Source organism: Ochotona curzoniae, unplaced genomic scaffold (genome assembly GCF_017591425.1).
Source record: "Ochotona curzoniae isolate NIBS_2020 unplaced genomic scaffold, NIBS_Ocur_1.0 contig_430, whole genome shotgun sequence".
Taxonomy (NCBI): domain Eukaryota; kingdom Metazoa; phylum Chordata; class Mammalia; order Lagomorpha; family Ochotonidae; genus Ochotona; species Ochotona curzoniae.
In genome coordinates this window covers 1,936,780-1,951,852 of record NW_024466219.1, presented here as the reverse complement: position 1 = coordinate 1,951,852, position 15,073 = coordinate 1,936,780, and the positions used below count along the sequence as shown (strand labels likewise).

The 15,073-nt window shown below is 46.4% G+C and overlaps 1 protein-coding gene across 1 annotated transcript in view; it reads right to left on the bottom strand.

Moving 5' to 3' along the window:
- Positions 1–15,073, bottom strand: part of HMCN1 (hemicentin 1) — a 350,746-nt gene that overhangs the window by 199,019 nt on the left and 136,654 nt on the right. The window contains exon 11 of the mRNA XM_040985773.1: positions 12,335–12,610. Coding sequence (XP_040841707.1) covers positions 12,335–12,610 — 276 coding nt within the window. The remainder of the gene's footprint in view (positions 1–12,334; positions 12,611–15,073) is intronic.

The following is a 15,073-nucleotide window of genomic DNA, read 5'->3' as shown; positions in this document are numbered from 1 at the left end:
CTCCTCCTCCACTTCCAATCTTGCTCCCTGCTGATGTTCTTAGTAAAGCAGTGGCAGACGCAGCAAGCCTTTGGGCCCTCACTCCCACCTGACCCCCGGATGGCACTCTGTGGATTAGTCCCAGCCCAGCCGTGGGCACTGCATTCACTCGGGGATTAGACGAGAAGAGAGCTCTGTGTCTGTAGTGCAACTCTGCCTTTCAAACAAGCAAATGACTCTTCAAAAAAAACCACCACAGAGAATGTCCAAACTGATCAGTTAAAAACTATATTCAACCAAACCACCCAATTTGTTTTCGTTTCAGAAAATATAAGAGCTATGTTTCCAAATGTACTTTTCATCATAAATATTAGTTGAAAATGTTAAAAATCTAAGCCAAGAAAAATTGGAATAAAATTAGGATTTTAATCACACAAACTAATTTGTTGAATTAATCAGCCTGTAAACTGTATTGCTGTGATCTCTGAGCACATGCACTTCCTGAGGGAAGCGGACGTTACAAACGGACGTCCTGACCACCATGGCGCTTGCTGCCCCCAGACTCTGGTCTGCCAGATTATCCCACAGAGTGCTGTCTGTCTCTGATCAGCAGGGAACTCCCCGGGCCTGCTGCTTCTTCCCGCCAAACTTGAACGATGACGAATGACAGAAGCTAAGGACGACTTACAAGGCACAAATGTGTTCACACTTTTTCCTAATTATCGACTCTTAGAAACAGCAATGGAATATAATTTAACACTTTTCAGTTTTCCCATGCTGGCTACTGAGTTCCTCAGAAGTGGCCAGAGGATTCCTTCCGCACAGCGAGGCATGAAAACTAAGACCAGTCAAATAAACCAAACCCAAACAGGGCAGAGCAAAGGCAGCAGTAAGTCGCCTGAGCAGCGGCAAGCGCCACCAAATCCAAGGCCACATCTCCAAACTGTGCCTCTTCGGGGCAGCAGGAAGGCCGGCACAGGCTCTCCAAAAACGGCCAGAAGGTGCGACTGCAGCTGGACAGCACGGCAGCGTCAATGAGCGTCTAAAACTTGTGCTCTGCTTGCTTTCCCCTCTCTCTCTTCCCCAGAGAAGACTGAGGCTGTGCACAACAGTATAGCAGCCATAAACAATTCAATGGTTGCTTTTAATTCAATTTAATCAAAGTTTTTTTTAAAAAAAAAAAGTCCATTAAATTTGCTGCCATAATTCAAGTACCCAAATGCCACATGTGGCCAATGGCGATCATAGGGGACATGGAATCACTTCCACTGTAATAAAGTCCTAATGGAAACCTCTTAGGTGTCAGAGGGCGTTAATTTATGGACTTACCAGTAGGTGGTGTACTGGCAACAAAACGCAGGGAAACAGAAATCCATTTAGATGCGTATATGCTAGACCTGCTCAAACAATTCCATACTCAAACACCAATGTGGTTATGAAATTCAGTTAACACATTATAAATGAAGGCCAAATCTCACTTGAAGGGTGGACTCTTAATTGGCAAATATGTATCAAGATTTTTTTTCTTCAGTCATAACTTACATTTTCTCAATGTAAGTCTTATATATACATACATATATAAGTACGTGTGTCCATTGTATCTAATTCTTCACATTATTTGTAGGCTAATATTGTTTACATCTAGTGTGATATTTTCCTTTACTAACTAAAACAAAAATAATGAGTGCAGGAGTTTTTTAATAAAAGTTTTATTTATTTTTATTGGAAAGGCAGATATACAGAGAGGAGGAGGGACAGAGAGGAAAATCTTCCATATGATGGAAGATCTGACGGTCCACTCCCTAAGTGGCCACAATGGCTACAGCTGAGCTGATCCAAAGCCAGGAATCTTTTCTGGGTCTCCCACGCAGATGCAGGCAACAAAACACAGGGAAACACAGGGTCCCAAGGCTCTGGGCCGTCCTCCACTGCTTTCCCAGGCCACAAGCAGGGAGCTGGATGGGAAGCGGGGCTGCCGGGATTAGAACCAGCGGCCATATGGGATCCTGTTGCATTCAAGGCGAGGGCTTTTATCGCACCAGGCCCAGGAGCTTATTAAAATGATTAATCAAAACAGATTAAGACAAAAATATGGTTAATAAGGAGGAAATTTTAAAATGTTTCATTCTTTCTCACTAAGAAAATCTTTAACTAACAATGGCTAGCACTGATCCTCACAGTGATTTCCAAGGTTTTTTTTTGCACTTTTCCCAAATCGCAAACTTTCCCAACAAGAGAGGGAGGCCAAAGTTTAGATCTATTCTCAGGCGACCGAGGAAGCGCGCGCTTTGTCCTTGGCCTCTCAGGGGACAGCGTGTGTGTTACCTCCTGACCCTGACGACACATCACAGCACCTTTGATTATAAGCGCTGATTCTAAACAATCTCACAAAACTATGCACAAATCATAGAGCCAAAAGCCCAGGCAAGCAGAGCTAAACAGCACTGCCCTTAGCAGGGGGCGTCCTCTGCGCGCACTGCAGCTGAAGACACCCTCACTTCCTGCTCCAACGCTCTCGTTACCACTCGGATCCTTCCCTGCCTTGAGAATAACGTAAGTGAAAGGCAGAGACACATGGGGAGAGGAAGAGGATGAGCCTTAGTCACACGGCCTGGGCTGGGCCTGCCACTGGGGATCACTCCAGGTCTCCATGCAGCCAGCAAGGGCCCACGAGCAGAAAGCTGGGCAAAATGAGGGCATTTAGCCCAGGGACTCGCACACAGGACATGGAACGCAGGCACGGTAATGACCAGACCAGCTTCCTGTCTGGACCAACATACTGTCTGGCCTACAGCCCCCAGAGTATTACCAAATCCATTTTCCCCATGGTCACCTTGTCACAAAACTACAAACCCCAAAGGGTACTGAACTGTGCACGAAAAGGCTGCTGAGACAGGACGAGCAGGTCGCCATGGGGAAGGCTCCCTGCACCCCGCCAGGAGCTCCACTGCCCAAGGAGCCTGCACTCCTGGGTCTTCCTTCTCCAATGCCTTTGATTGTGTCATTCTAGTCATCTGAAAAGGCTCTTCTGGCTTCTGCCTGGCTCGCGAGCAGCTGCTCTGCACAGGGCGCTTGAGGCCTCCACTCCTCCGCGAGACAGAATCCCAAACTCCGGCAGAGCCGCCCATGGGCTTGGGTCCTGCCACGCTGTGCTGTACATACTGTGGTTCGGGAGCCTTTAATCCACTCTGGGCGTTCAGAGTAGCAGGGTGTTTTCTCAGCAACATCCCCAACAGGGGCACAGTGCCTGGTTTGTCGGGGCATCAGAGAATAACAAACCAATGAACAAATACTGCACCAGCACTAACCATAGTTTGCAAAGGTCTGTATTGGAGCAATCCATGTATTTCAGCACTTGGTCTGTTATTACCTGGCAAAAGTCTGCCTGCTGCACGGTGTGACTGAGGCAGGGTCTTGGCGCAGTGCAGATGAAGATCTTGTCACTGTAATCGCCACCTTCCGGTTCTGCCCGCTCACTAACCAAACGTGCTACAACAGCAAACTTTTCTTCCAGCAAAAAAATACTCCTTTGCAGGACTGGCTCTAAGTCAGTTTTTATAATATTCACTTATCACACCTCTTCATCATCCAGAAAAATGCCAGGTTGCTTAGGTTGTTTCCTACATTATAATAATTTAATTTTTAGCTGGACAATGAAGTCTTTTTTTTTCTTTTTCTTTTTTTATTGGAAAGGCGGATATACAGAGAGGAGAGACAAAGAAGATCTTCCATCCGATGATTCACTCCCCAAGTGAGCGCAACGGCCAATGCTATGCTGATCCGAAGCCAGGAGCCTCTTCCGGGTCTCCCACGTGGGTGCAGGGTCCCAAAGCTTTGGGCCGTCCTCGACTGCTTTCCCACGCCACAGGCAGGGAGCTGGATGGGAAGTGGGGCCGTCGGGATTAGAACCGGTGCCCATATGGGATCCCGGGCGTGCAAGGCGAGGACCTTAACCACTGCGCCATCACGCCAGGCCTTGGACAATGAAGTCTTAAACTAATAACTCAAAAAATATTAATCAGTGTTTAGGAGAAATCGGAGTCAAAATTCTTTTCAGAACATGTTGTTATATAAACATTTTTCATGTTTGTAAAAAAATTCTTCTGTCCAAACATCCTGCTTCTCACCCAGTCTTTCCCGAGACACACACTCGGAGACTGCACACACAGAACTGACCCAAGCAGGCCCTGTCTTAAGGGAGCACACACTTCCTCCTCCTGCATGTTTGGGCAACGTGCTTGTTTCTCCTCTGGAATGCTCCCTCGCAGCTACTGTACCCAGAACTTACACTGCAGGGTCTACCCACTGGCGATATCCAGTCTGTTCTACAAGGCTCAGAGAAGCAGGGAGGAAGAGCAGAGGGACTCAAACTTGTGCGGCAATTTCTCCGAGTGACCAACACGACGCTAGGCTTTCTAGCTTCTTTACTCAGCGACGGGGACCTGCATCCAACCCCTATCTTTCCTGTCCTATCTTTCCTATTCAATACTCTCTTTTTTCTTTTGCTGTACTCAAGAACCCTCTTTTAAATTTTCTTACTACTTTCTTGCACCTGCCTGGTAACAGCATATACCACAAAGGCTGCTCTGATTGCAAACTGAGCAAAGATCTTGTTCAGACATGGGTCCAGCTGCTTGCTGGGTTTGCAATTTTGGCACAAACCACTAAGCTCTAAACAATCACCAACTGACCCCTAACCACTAACTTCACTTCCTTGGGCAAAATACAAATGCAAATAATGTAATCTGATAAACAGAAAACAAATATTTGGTCTTCTTCCCAGTTCTCGGTAGAGTTTCCAACAAACACTTGGCAGGGGTGTCAACAGCAGCAAGAATATGGGGTGATTAGGCGCTGGGGGCTCCCAGAGACGATCGGGGAGGGGCTGGGCATCGCTAACAACAGGGCATGGTCAGCAGGGTGATGCACTCAGCCACCGACCTGGTCTGGGCCACGGGTGGAAACAGGTCAATTACCAACAACTGCATCAGCTCAACCCACAAAGGAGCCTCCACCAAGACCCTAAACTGCAGGGATCAGCACACCCCACAAGATCTACACCACAGACACCAATTCCAAGTCGCAGGCTGTCACCTACAATCCAAACCATCCGGCTCGAGACTGGATTCTCGGCCCTTGCTCGGGTTCACTAATTCGCCAGAATGGCACACAGAGCTAAGGAACATGAGTAGCACGCAGGGAGGGAGGCGGCACGTGTTAACTCCACGGAGACAACCGCATCTCCTGTTTTCTGCAACTCTCCAGACCTCGTCCCAACTCTTCTTCAAGGTCTAGCTGTACCCTCCATTAAGTTCTTGATTTAGAAACCACTCTAACAAACTAACAGGGAGGCTGCTTTGGGAACTCACGTTCGGCAGCCACCACTCAGAAGTCCAAGAGACTCGGGGTTTGGGACGGGCATCGGAACTGCGTGCCATGTTGCAGGACTGAGTCTTTGGGTCTTGGAGTCAGATGGTGGTGTCAGAACTAAATCAAAGTCTGAACACCCAGGTGGTGGCCAGAGAGTTGGAAATGTGGCTGTGGCAGGAAAAAGTCCCACACTTGGTGTTAGAAGTGTAAAGACAGTCCATTATAAGTAACAGCACGAGTTGTGAGGACAAGACAAAAACTCCAGACCCTGCAAACAGGAGCAGCTTTCTGGGAGCAGCCCCGAGGGCTGGTACACCAGCTGATGCTGCATCCTTGCTCCTTTGCCTCCACAAATGCAGCACAGTGAAAGAACAAGCAGTTTTCCCCCAGCTGCGACACGTCCACACTCAACGTCTCTGGCTTCTGGGCACTCTTACGCCCAGCTCGCTCTGTCCTAACACTTGGGGCAATGCACACTGCCACAGGGCGCAGGGTTTTGGCTGAAGATAGAAGATGTCAGCAGTACACGGATGTTTCTAAAAATTCTCCTGCATAGTTGGACTATTCGTTAAGTTGTCTGCATCCTCTTCCTTTAACAATTTAAGTAAGTTGCATTCTTTAATTTCTCTTTATGTTTGTGTTGAAAGACAACTTAGTATTTCTCACTTCTGGTTTCAGGGAGACACAATTCTTTCCATTTAAAAGTAAAGTAGTTTAACATCCTTAAGGCACAAGATGCCTGGGACAGAAGGCAAAAGAAAAAGAAACATATGATATTCATTTTATTGCATGCAACTGTAATGTGTTATAACAGAAAATTACAACTAACCATAGACGGGACATCTGGCAGATAAATTAAGTGAATATTAAACTTTTCTTACAAGAAAATACAAGTATTAACTAAAATTTTGCATTTATTTCTTCTATCTCATTTTGCTTAAAAAATAATTTAGAGCGGTGTACATGTGGCACAGCACATTATACTTCTCTTGGGATGTGCGCCCCCACCCCTCCTGGCCCGTTCCCAGTCCTAGCTGCTCTGCTTTTTATCTAGCTTCCTGCTAGCCTGCCATGGCCATGTGACAGTCACAGGCAAGACCCGGACACAGCTCCTAACACATGATTTCAGTCTGACCCGATCCATGCTGTGTGGATGCTTACAGAGTGAATCCCAGTGGCTGGGATATCTCTGTTCAGCTTTGTCACTCTGCCTCCTTTTTGTATAAATAAATATTTTATTTATACACTTGAAAGGCAGGGAAAGAGAGAGGGAGAGCGAGTGGGGAGTTAAGGAGAGGGAGTGAGGGAGGGGGAGAGAGAGAAAGAGAAAGAGAGGGAGAGAGAGGCAAAGAGAGAGAGAAAGAGAGAAAGAGAGAGGGAAAGAAAGCAAGAAAGAAAAGACGAAAGAAAGGAAGAAAGGGAAAGAAAAGAACAGAACAGAACGAGCAGGAGGGAGGCTATCCATCTGCTAGTTCATCCCCAGATGGCCACAAGCCAGTAACTTACAGGCCAAAAGCAGGAGCTTCATCAAGGTCTCCTGCATGGGTGGCAGGCTTAAGTACTTGGGCCACCTTCCATTGCTTTTCCTGGGCCATTAGAAGGGAGCCAGACTGGGAGCTGAGAAGCCACTTCCTTAGTCTTCTTTATGCGAACTCTGGTGTCATGTTCACATACCTCACCGAAACACTGGCCTAGGCATGATCTCAGGAAGGCTTCCTCAAGACCAGCTCCACAGAGCTCAGCTTACCAGTGTTTCAGGGCACTCGCCCCTGCACCCCCACCTCATGCCCAACACTTCCACCACATAAACGAGGTAAGGTGTGTTTTCTAATAAACACGTGACCTAAAAATCATCCTTTGCATTAAGTATTGTTTTTCATTCTATGAGGCCTTTTTTGTGAATTTACATTTTAAATATTCCCCATTTAACTATTTTCTATATTTTTCTTCTAAATATAAAAGCAACAAAGCACATTCACAGAGTATTTCCAAAACATTAAAAATATTACCCAACAAAAAAGTCAAAATTAATGTGCACATTTAAAAGGCAAATTCTATTTTCAAAACTTTAAAAATATTCATTTCTATTAGGTAATTCTGTTGAACCATAAATAAGCCTAAGTGGGGGTCAGTAAAATGGTGTAGCAGGCTAAGCTTGCAAAGCCAGCATCCCATTTAAGGAGAAGTTCAGGTCCCTGCTACTCCACTCCCCACCCGGCTCCTTGCTAACGGCCTGGGAGAGCAGCAGACGGCCTAAGCGCTTGGCCCTGCGCCCCACAGGACACCTGCAGGGAGCTCTGGGTGTCTGGCTTCAGCCTGGCCCAACACTGGTCATTGTCACCATTGGGCAAGTGAACCAGAGAGCGCAAGATATCCTTCTCTGTCTGTCTCTCTCGTGTCTGTCTGTCTCTCCTCCTCGCTCTGTAACTCTTTCAAATAAACAAAAGATAAACCCTCTAAAACAAGAGTATAAGTAAGTCATTTGTAACTCCCCGATCACATTTTCTGCATTCTGACTGGGTTATTTTGTTCCTTGGCTTCTGGTGGCATGGCTGGATTTCCAAGTCTAGTAGTAACTGGGGCCTCTGAGGGTCCTCCTCCTGATGGACTTTCCATGTCTAATGACCCCATGGCTGTCACCCTGTGGAACGATGCTAAGGGCATGAGTGCCCGTCTCCTCCACCTCTCACTGGCTCCCGAGGGTGGCCGATTCCAACAGACTAGCCTTGCCGGCAAGAGAAAGCCGGGACTGCTGAACACAGGCAAACACACATTCACTGAAGCCTGTTTCCCGAGAAGCAAGAGGACATCAGGGGGAGACCAAGGGCAGCTTGTCATGATGACCACAGAGGCAGGGACATCTGCTGCCAGACTCGGAATCCCCCAGTGCTGCTCACAGTCCCACCGGAGCCCCAGAGAGTCACAGGAGTCACCGGGCAATTATCTGACACCACCATCTTCTGCTTCCCACTAAGGAACGATCACCCTCAGATACACTCCACCCAGGGAAGCGTTCGATCCTGACCTGTAACGGCCTCCAGCCTCTGGCAGATCCGAGAGGTCTGGTACCAGTCTGGCTTTCACCCCTCTGTGTACAACATGGCCCTCTGCTCCTTGGCTGGCTGTTATTTCTTCCCTCTCTGCTCTTCAAGATGTATTTATTTTTTTATTGGAAAGGAAGATTTACAGAGGTAAGGAGAGACAGAGAGAAAGATCTTCCGTTCACTGGTTCACTCCCCACATGGCCACCACGGCTGGAGCTCAGCTGATCTGAAGCCAGAAGCCAGGAGCTTCTTCCGGGTCTCCCACACAGGTGCAGGGTGCCAAGGCTTTGGCCGTCCTTGCATGCTTTCCTAGGCCACGGGCAGGGAGCTGGATGGGAAGTGGGGCGCCCATGGAGGATCCTGGTGTGCGAGGCAAGGACTTCGCCATCGTGCTGTGTCCTGGTGGATGTGCAGCTCTCTCCTACAGGACCAATCTGACATTGCAGCCAGGACGTGCCCACACTTGCCCCTTCCTTGACCTTGTTTCATCCTCTGATGCAGGGTGCTGGTCTTCCCTCTGCAGGACAGTTTTCTTCCACTGTATCTTTGAACATTTGTTTTCATAGTCTCCACTTCTTAAACATCTATAAATCCTAGCACAGACTTTCATGCTGCATTTTGAAGTCCCACTTCTTAAAAAGTCACCTTATTCAATCACTGATTCTTTGGTTTGGGATTCTGAAATATTTCTCAAGTTTCAGAACCATATGTCTGGTTTTACATTTATATAGCAAAATTTTGCATTGTAGAACCTCTAAATCAGACTTGCACCACGCTATGTCAATAGTTGCTAAGCAACCACCTCAGTTACCATGAACTATACCTCTAGGTGTAGCAGTTTATTTCCTCAAATACCCACAGCATTTCAACAGTGCACCCAACCATGAAATCCTACACTCAAACAGCTACAACTAATGTTTGTTACTTTTCAAAAGATACTGAGATTGGTTCCAGGATAGAATTCTAATGTTTTTAAAATACCCGTTCTCATCACAGCTAGCCCCTCACTGTGAGGGGCTCCTAGGTGGGTCATGCTAGAATGCCTGCACACACATCTGCATGACAGGAGGCCCCACACTGCCCAGTCACCACGTGAAGTTGTACTCTCCTGTCTGTCTTCCTGTCTCCTACAGTGTCACTATGGTCTGAACAGTTTATCCTTCAGGAAACTCAGGCTGAAATCCGATCGCCACCAAGGTGGCACTGGGAGAGGCAATGGCGTAAGAGGTGATTCGGTTTTTAAAAGAGATGAATGTACCCATAGCTGCAGGGTGAGTTCTTGTTAGTGTGCTGTTAAAAGCAAGGCTGCCCCTGCACCTGTGCCCAGGACCCCCTGCCTCCCTCTGCGTGCAGCAGACAGCCCAAGGTGCTCCCCAGAACCGGAGCAGGTGCCAGCCTCATGCTCTTGGAAATCCCAGCCTCCAAAAGCATGAAGCAAAATAAACCTGTTCTCCTTATAACTTCTTCTGTCCCTGTTAACAACAACAGAAGACAAAACACAAACACTTCCTTGAACCACTGGGTGGTGACAGGTCCACCTCACCAGCAAGAATAGAGTGAAGGGCTTCCCTACCCTGGACACATTCACAGAACCCAGGGTTGTTCTGTAGAGCAGATTCAAGTGCTGTTTTCAGAAATAGCTATGGGGGCTCAGCTTAGCAGCTAAATGCTCATCTTGCATGCACCAGGATCCCCTATGAGTGCCACTTGTGTCCCGGCTGCTCCACTGCCTATCCAGCACCCTGCTTGTAACCTGGGAAAAGCAGTAGAGCATGCCTCAAAGCTCTGGGACATTACACCCATGTGGGAGACCTAAAAGATACTCCGGGCTCCTGGCTTTGAATCAGCTCAACTCTAGCCACTGCAGTCACTTGGGAAGTGAACCAGTGAATGGAAGATCTTTGTCTCTCCTCCCGCTTTTCTTCCTTTCCAATGAAAATAAATATTAAAAAAAAAAAAAAACCCAGCAATGTGACGGAGAAGTCTGTTACAAGGCAGAGGCCTAGGTTCTACACCAGACCTATAGAAACAGAACCTCTGCATGGAGGTTGCAAATCTGCTCAAGGGAAAACAATTTCTTGGATAACTCCTTACCTATGAATGTGTGAGACTCACTGATCTCACACACTATTGACTTGAGGAAACAAAGGAAGGCTCTGACTTTATTTTACCATTCCATTTTAAGGAACTTCCAGGAAAGCCCCTACATTAAATCGCAGAAATCCATTGGTGTTTGTTTTATCTGAAATAGTCAGTTTGGTAAAATGGTGTCAGAGTTCTAGTAAACCAAATTGCTACCTGGATTGTTTATCTAGGCAGCTGACCAAATGCAAGCAAAGTCAATCATTTACATAAGAGCTTCCCCCATTTCCACTCACAATGATACACATGCAGATTCCACAGGGCACACAGATCTTAACCGCCATTCTGCCCACCATCATGGTAGTTCCAACTTTCTCTCACTAATAACATGGTAAGAGCCACCACTGAGATTTGATGAGCACTGTCTGAGATAACTTGGCTAAAAACAAAAACAGCCCAGAGTATTCCTGCAGCCATGTTACCAGGTTGCTTCTCATCCCGTAGTCAGACAACCAGGTCCAGTTCTCGGAGCAACTGGTCTCCCGTGGCAGAAGCGTGAAACCAGATACTCCGCTGAGGCAGGAACGGAACCTTCCAGCTCAAATGAGACAGCAGCAGCAGTAACTGCCCATCTTCCTAAGACTTTGAGCTGATAAATGGAATTCTCGGCAGAAACAGTGGAGCGTCTCTGAGCTCCACTTGCCGACCTGACCACAAGGACACCTGACACAAAATCTGTAGAAATGAAATTAAAATTCACTTTGATGCAAAAATGTGAAAACTCGGTTTCAATAAAATGCATTTTCCATGAATTTTCTACAAGCCTCTCATATGCGATAGAATGACAAAACGTCCTTGGCAAATGGATTTAAATAATGGCTATTTCAGTGGAAGGCAAGCAACACAAACATGACGGGTCTTCAAAAAACTACGTATGGATTTCAAAGATAAGCTTAGCCTTTCATTCCATTTTGGGTAAAACTTTCTAAAATCTTATATGGGCCATTTGTGCTACTGCTAACACATTTGTTTTTAGGTATTTGAATACATTAGATAGAAATAATTCCAGACTGCATTATCATTAGCTATTTTCAATGAACACTTTATGTGCGTACAAAATAAGATAAATGCTCTATAATTTAAAGTCCGAAAAGTGAAGTGATCACTTTTCTATTAATTTATTGTCTGTATTTATATGAAACAGGCCTTTCTGCACTTCACTGTCAAACCTCTTCTTCTATGATATATTAAGTCTTGTACCATAATGCAAACCTAAAAGTTATCATCCCAAAATTAAAAAAAAAAAAGACAAGTGCAGAAGGTAGGAAGAGGGAAAAGGAAGAAAGAAGGGGAAAAGGGAGTAGTATTGAAGCTGTTCAATACTAATTAAAAATAAAATTTAAAAATAATACAGAAAAAACATGAATTTCAATAAAATTTCACCAAGATGAGAAGTTTGTTTTATAATTTTGCCAAAAATATTAGTAAAAATGTATGAAGTTTAACTGGTAAATTAATTATTTAAGATATGAAACTATGAAATCTGTTGTCTATATGAGAATACAATACTTGGGAAGAAATTTTAAAATCATTTAAACAATTAAAGTGACTGCTTAACGCCACATGCTAGATTAGAGAATTATATTATCCAAAAGCAATTTTTATTTTCTCTTAAAATTGACACCTTCAACTAGTAATGCTAAAATTGCTATTAGCAATGTCTTAGTTTCCATCTTAGGCAACATTCATCTGTCATTCATAACTGCCACGGTCTGAGCAGGTGCTGGATGTCTCAGGCAGCCAGCTTGGGAGGACGGACAGACAGAACTACAGTTCCAAAGTTGCCAGGAGCACAGTACCTTGCACGGTCAGGAAAACCGAAGCAGCAGAGGACCCACCGTCGCTGGAAACCACACAGCGGTACTCGCCAGCATCGCCGGACTCCACGCTCCTCAGCTCCAGCGACAGGTTCGCCAAGGCGCTGGCTCGGGCAGGCTCTGCCAGCCGGATGTCTCTGCCATTCTTCTGCCAGGTTAGGTTGTAATCCACTGCACTGCTGACCAGGCACGTCAGAACGGCCCTCTCGCCAGGAGCAGCTGTGACATTGTTAGGCACCTGGACGACTGGAGGCGGCTCTGTGTGAAACCAACAGGTTCGAATCAGGAAACCCGAGTCATTTTGCACACTCCACATATGTGGCTTAAACACTACATGCACTGGTGCTGGGTACCCTGCAGGAAGGATGCAGCACAGCCCAACTCATTAACATAGGTATCCTCAGAACAATCACCCCATTAGAAGACACTTGGGGTCTGCCATTCGCCACCCGGGGGTGGCCCAGTGCATAAAGCTGCCGTTTGTGACGCTGTTATCCCACAGCTCCAGCCCCGGCTGCTCCACTTTCGATCCAGCTCCCTGCTAATGGCCTGGAAAAGGCAGAAGATGGCCCAAGTATTTGGACCTATGCTACCCATAGGGAGACCTGGACGAAGCTCTCAGCTTTAGTCTGGCCCAGCACTGGCCACTGCAGCACAGTGGGAGCGAAGCAGCAGAGATGCTATCTCCCTGCCTCCCTCTTTCTCTTTTCCTTCTCTCCCTCCCTCCTTCCTTCTAACTCCACCTTTCAAAATCAACAAACCTCAAAAGAAAAAAAAAAGAGACATGTGAAAAAGTTGTGCACATTACAAGCCAAAGTACTCAAGCTCAAATCTACATTTCGGAGTCAAAGGCGAAAGTGAACAACTCAAGCTACCCAGGACTGGGAAGTGAGGCAACATTTTACACCAGATGCAATAAAACCAGCATGCACAGACATCTTAACTTCTAAAAATATATAAGTGTGGTAGAGACACGGATGGCAATATGGACTTTAACAAGAGTCAGTCTTCACGGAGACAATAGGTAGGAATGGACAACGTGCTGATGGAAGGAGGTCAAACAGAACTTCACTGGAATGACATGCACAGAGCTGTGTACACCAAAGCGCGGAGTGATGCACGCATGCTTTTAGACTCGTTCAAGACCCAACTGCTAACTAAACATTTGACCAACATTTCTAGAAAGAATCTCGTGTTGCTCTAGTTAGTCATGGGGATCAATGTAGATTTATTCTCGGTAGCTCACTGTGCCAAATACTCTAAAATGACCTCCTGCCATGGCAATAAAATCGAAGGTCATCTGCATGAGTGGGTGACCCATGCCCCTGTGTTAGCTAAAAAGTCGGCACACATTGCATATTCAAGATCACACTTATCCTTGTGCTATCTGAAGCTACATGAACCAATGGAACTGTATCATGAAAACTAAAGTTAAAAAAGAATACACACAAATAGCAATAAACAGCATCGGTGGCTGGAAGACTGGAAGCACATGTCTAAAGCAGAGGAGTTGCCTTTGAGTGATAAAACTGTATTTTCCGTATTTTGTGACATATTTCTCTCTGATTTAAAAATTTCCTGAAGAGTATGTACTGGTATAAATCACAAAAACAATAATTTTTAACATTGTGGGGTTTTAATCTTTTCTGAGATTTCTGGCAACCCCAGTGGGCAGGGCACAGGACAGGGTGAGAAGCTTAGGCAGGGCCTGGCCAGGAGTGACACCCCGAAGGCAGAACACTTCTTTAAATTTGAGTTTCAGACAGACACCAACTGATACTGTGGTATATGTTTGTCTCACACAATATATGGAATTTAGATTGCACTGGGAATCCTATGTTTCTGCTAAATGTGGCAATCCCAATGCTGCCCAGTTGTACCCTGCCCTCGCTGTGTGACTTCAGGTACACCCACTTCCTGATCTGAACAGCGGCATGGTCCCATAAGGCTGACATGGCCTAGAAGGCCCAGCCCACCTGGCGCCGTTACTCCAGCCAATGGCGTCAGCCGCAGTCTGCAGAGCTCCAGGTGGCTCCCTGCTGCATCCTCACCACGCCCCTGTCCCTCCACCTTCCTCCTGCCTTACACTGCTTTCCCCTGCAACTCCCCTGCACTGCAATCGCCGAGGGAATTTCAAATATGAAATCAAATACCAACTTTCTAAAAACATACACAAGGCAGACAGGTTTGAAGCTATGCCACATCATAGCATCAATGCAATACACAGCAAACACAGCGAGCTCTTTATGCATCTGTGGACGCGTCTAGTGGGGAAGGGATACGAGGAGCAAGAGTCACAGCAGACTGTGAAAGAGGCCAAGACTACGAGACAAACCTCAGTGTGGGGACTAACAGAGCCGATGAGAGCATGGCAGCAGCCAGGCACCAGTCCTGGGGGTGACACAGGACTGGCAAGGAGTGCTGATGCCAAGGACAGAGCCTGGGCAGGGATGCAGACAGCTGCCATCCGCCTGCTTTCCACTCATCTGGTCATAGGTGGGTTCCTGCCTTGTTGCTTTGGTGTGTGGGGGGGGGGGAGGAGGGGTGTGGGCGTGTGTGGGGGGGTGTGGGCGTGTATGTGTGAGAGAGAGAGATTGAGAAAGAGAGTGAGCAATCATTGGATCAGGAGCAAAGAAAAAAAATTAATAAGACTTTGAGACAATTTTGAGCTAAACTTACAAATTTCCAATAAATAGTATGTTTTCCTACCTTCTGCAATGT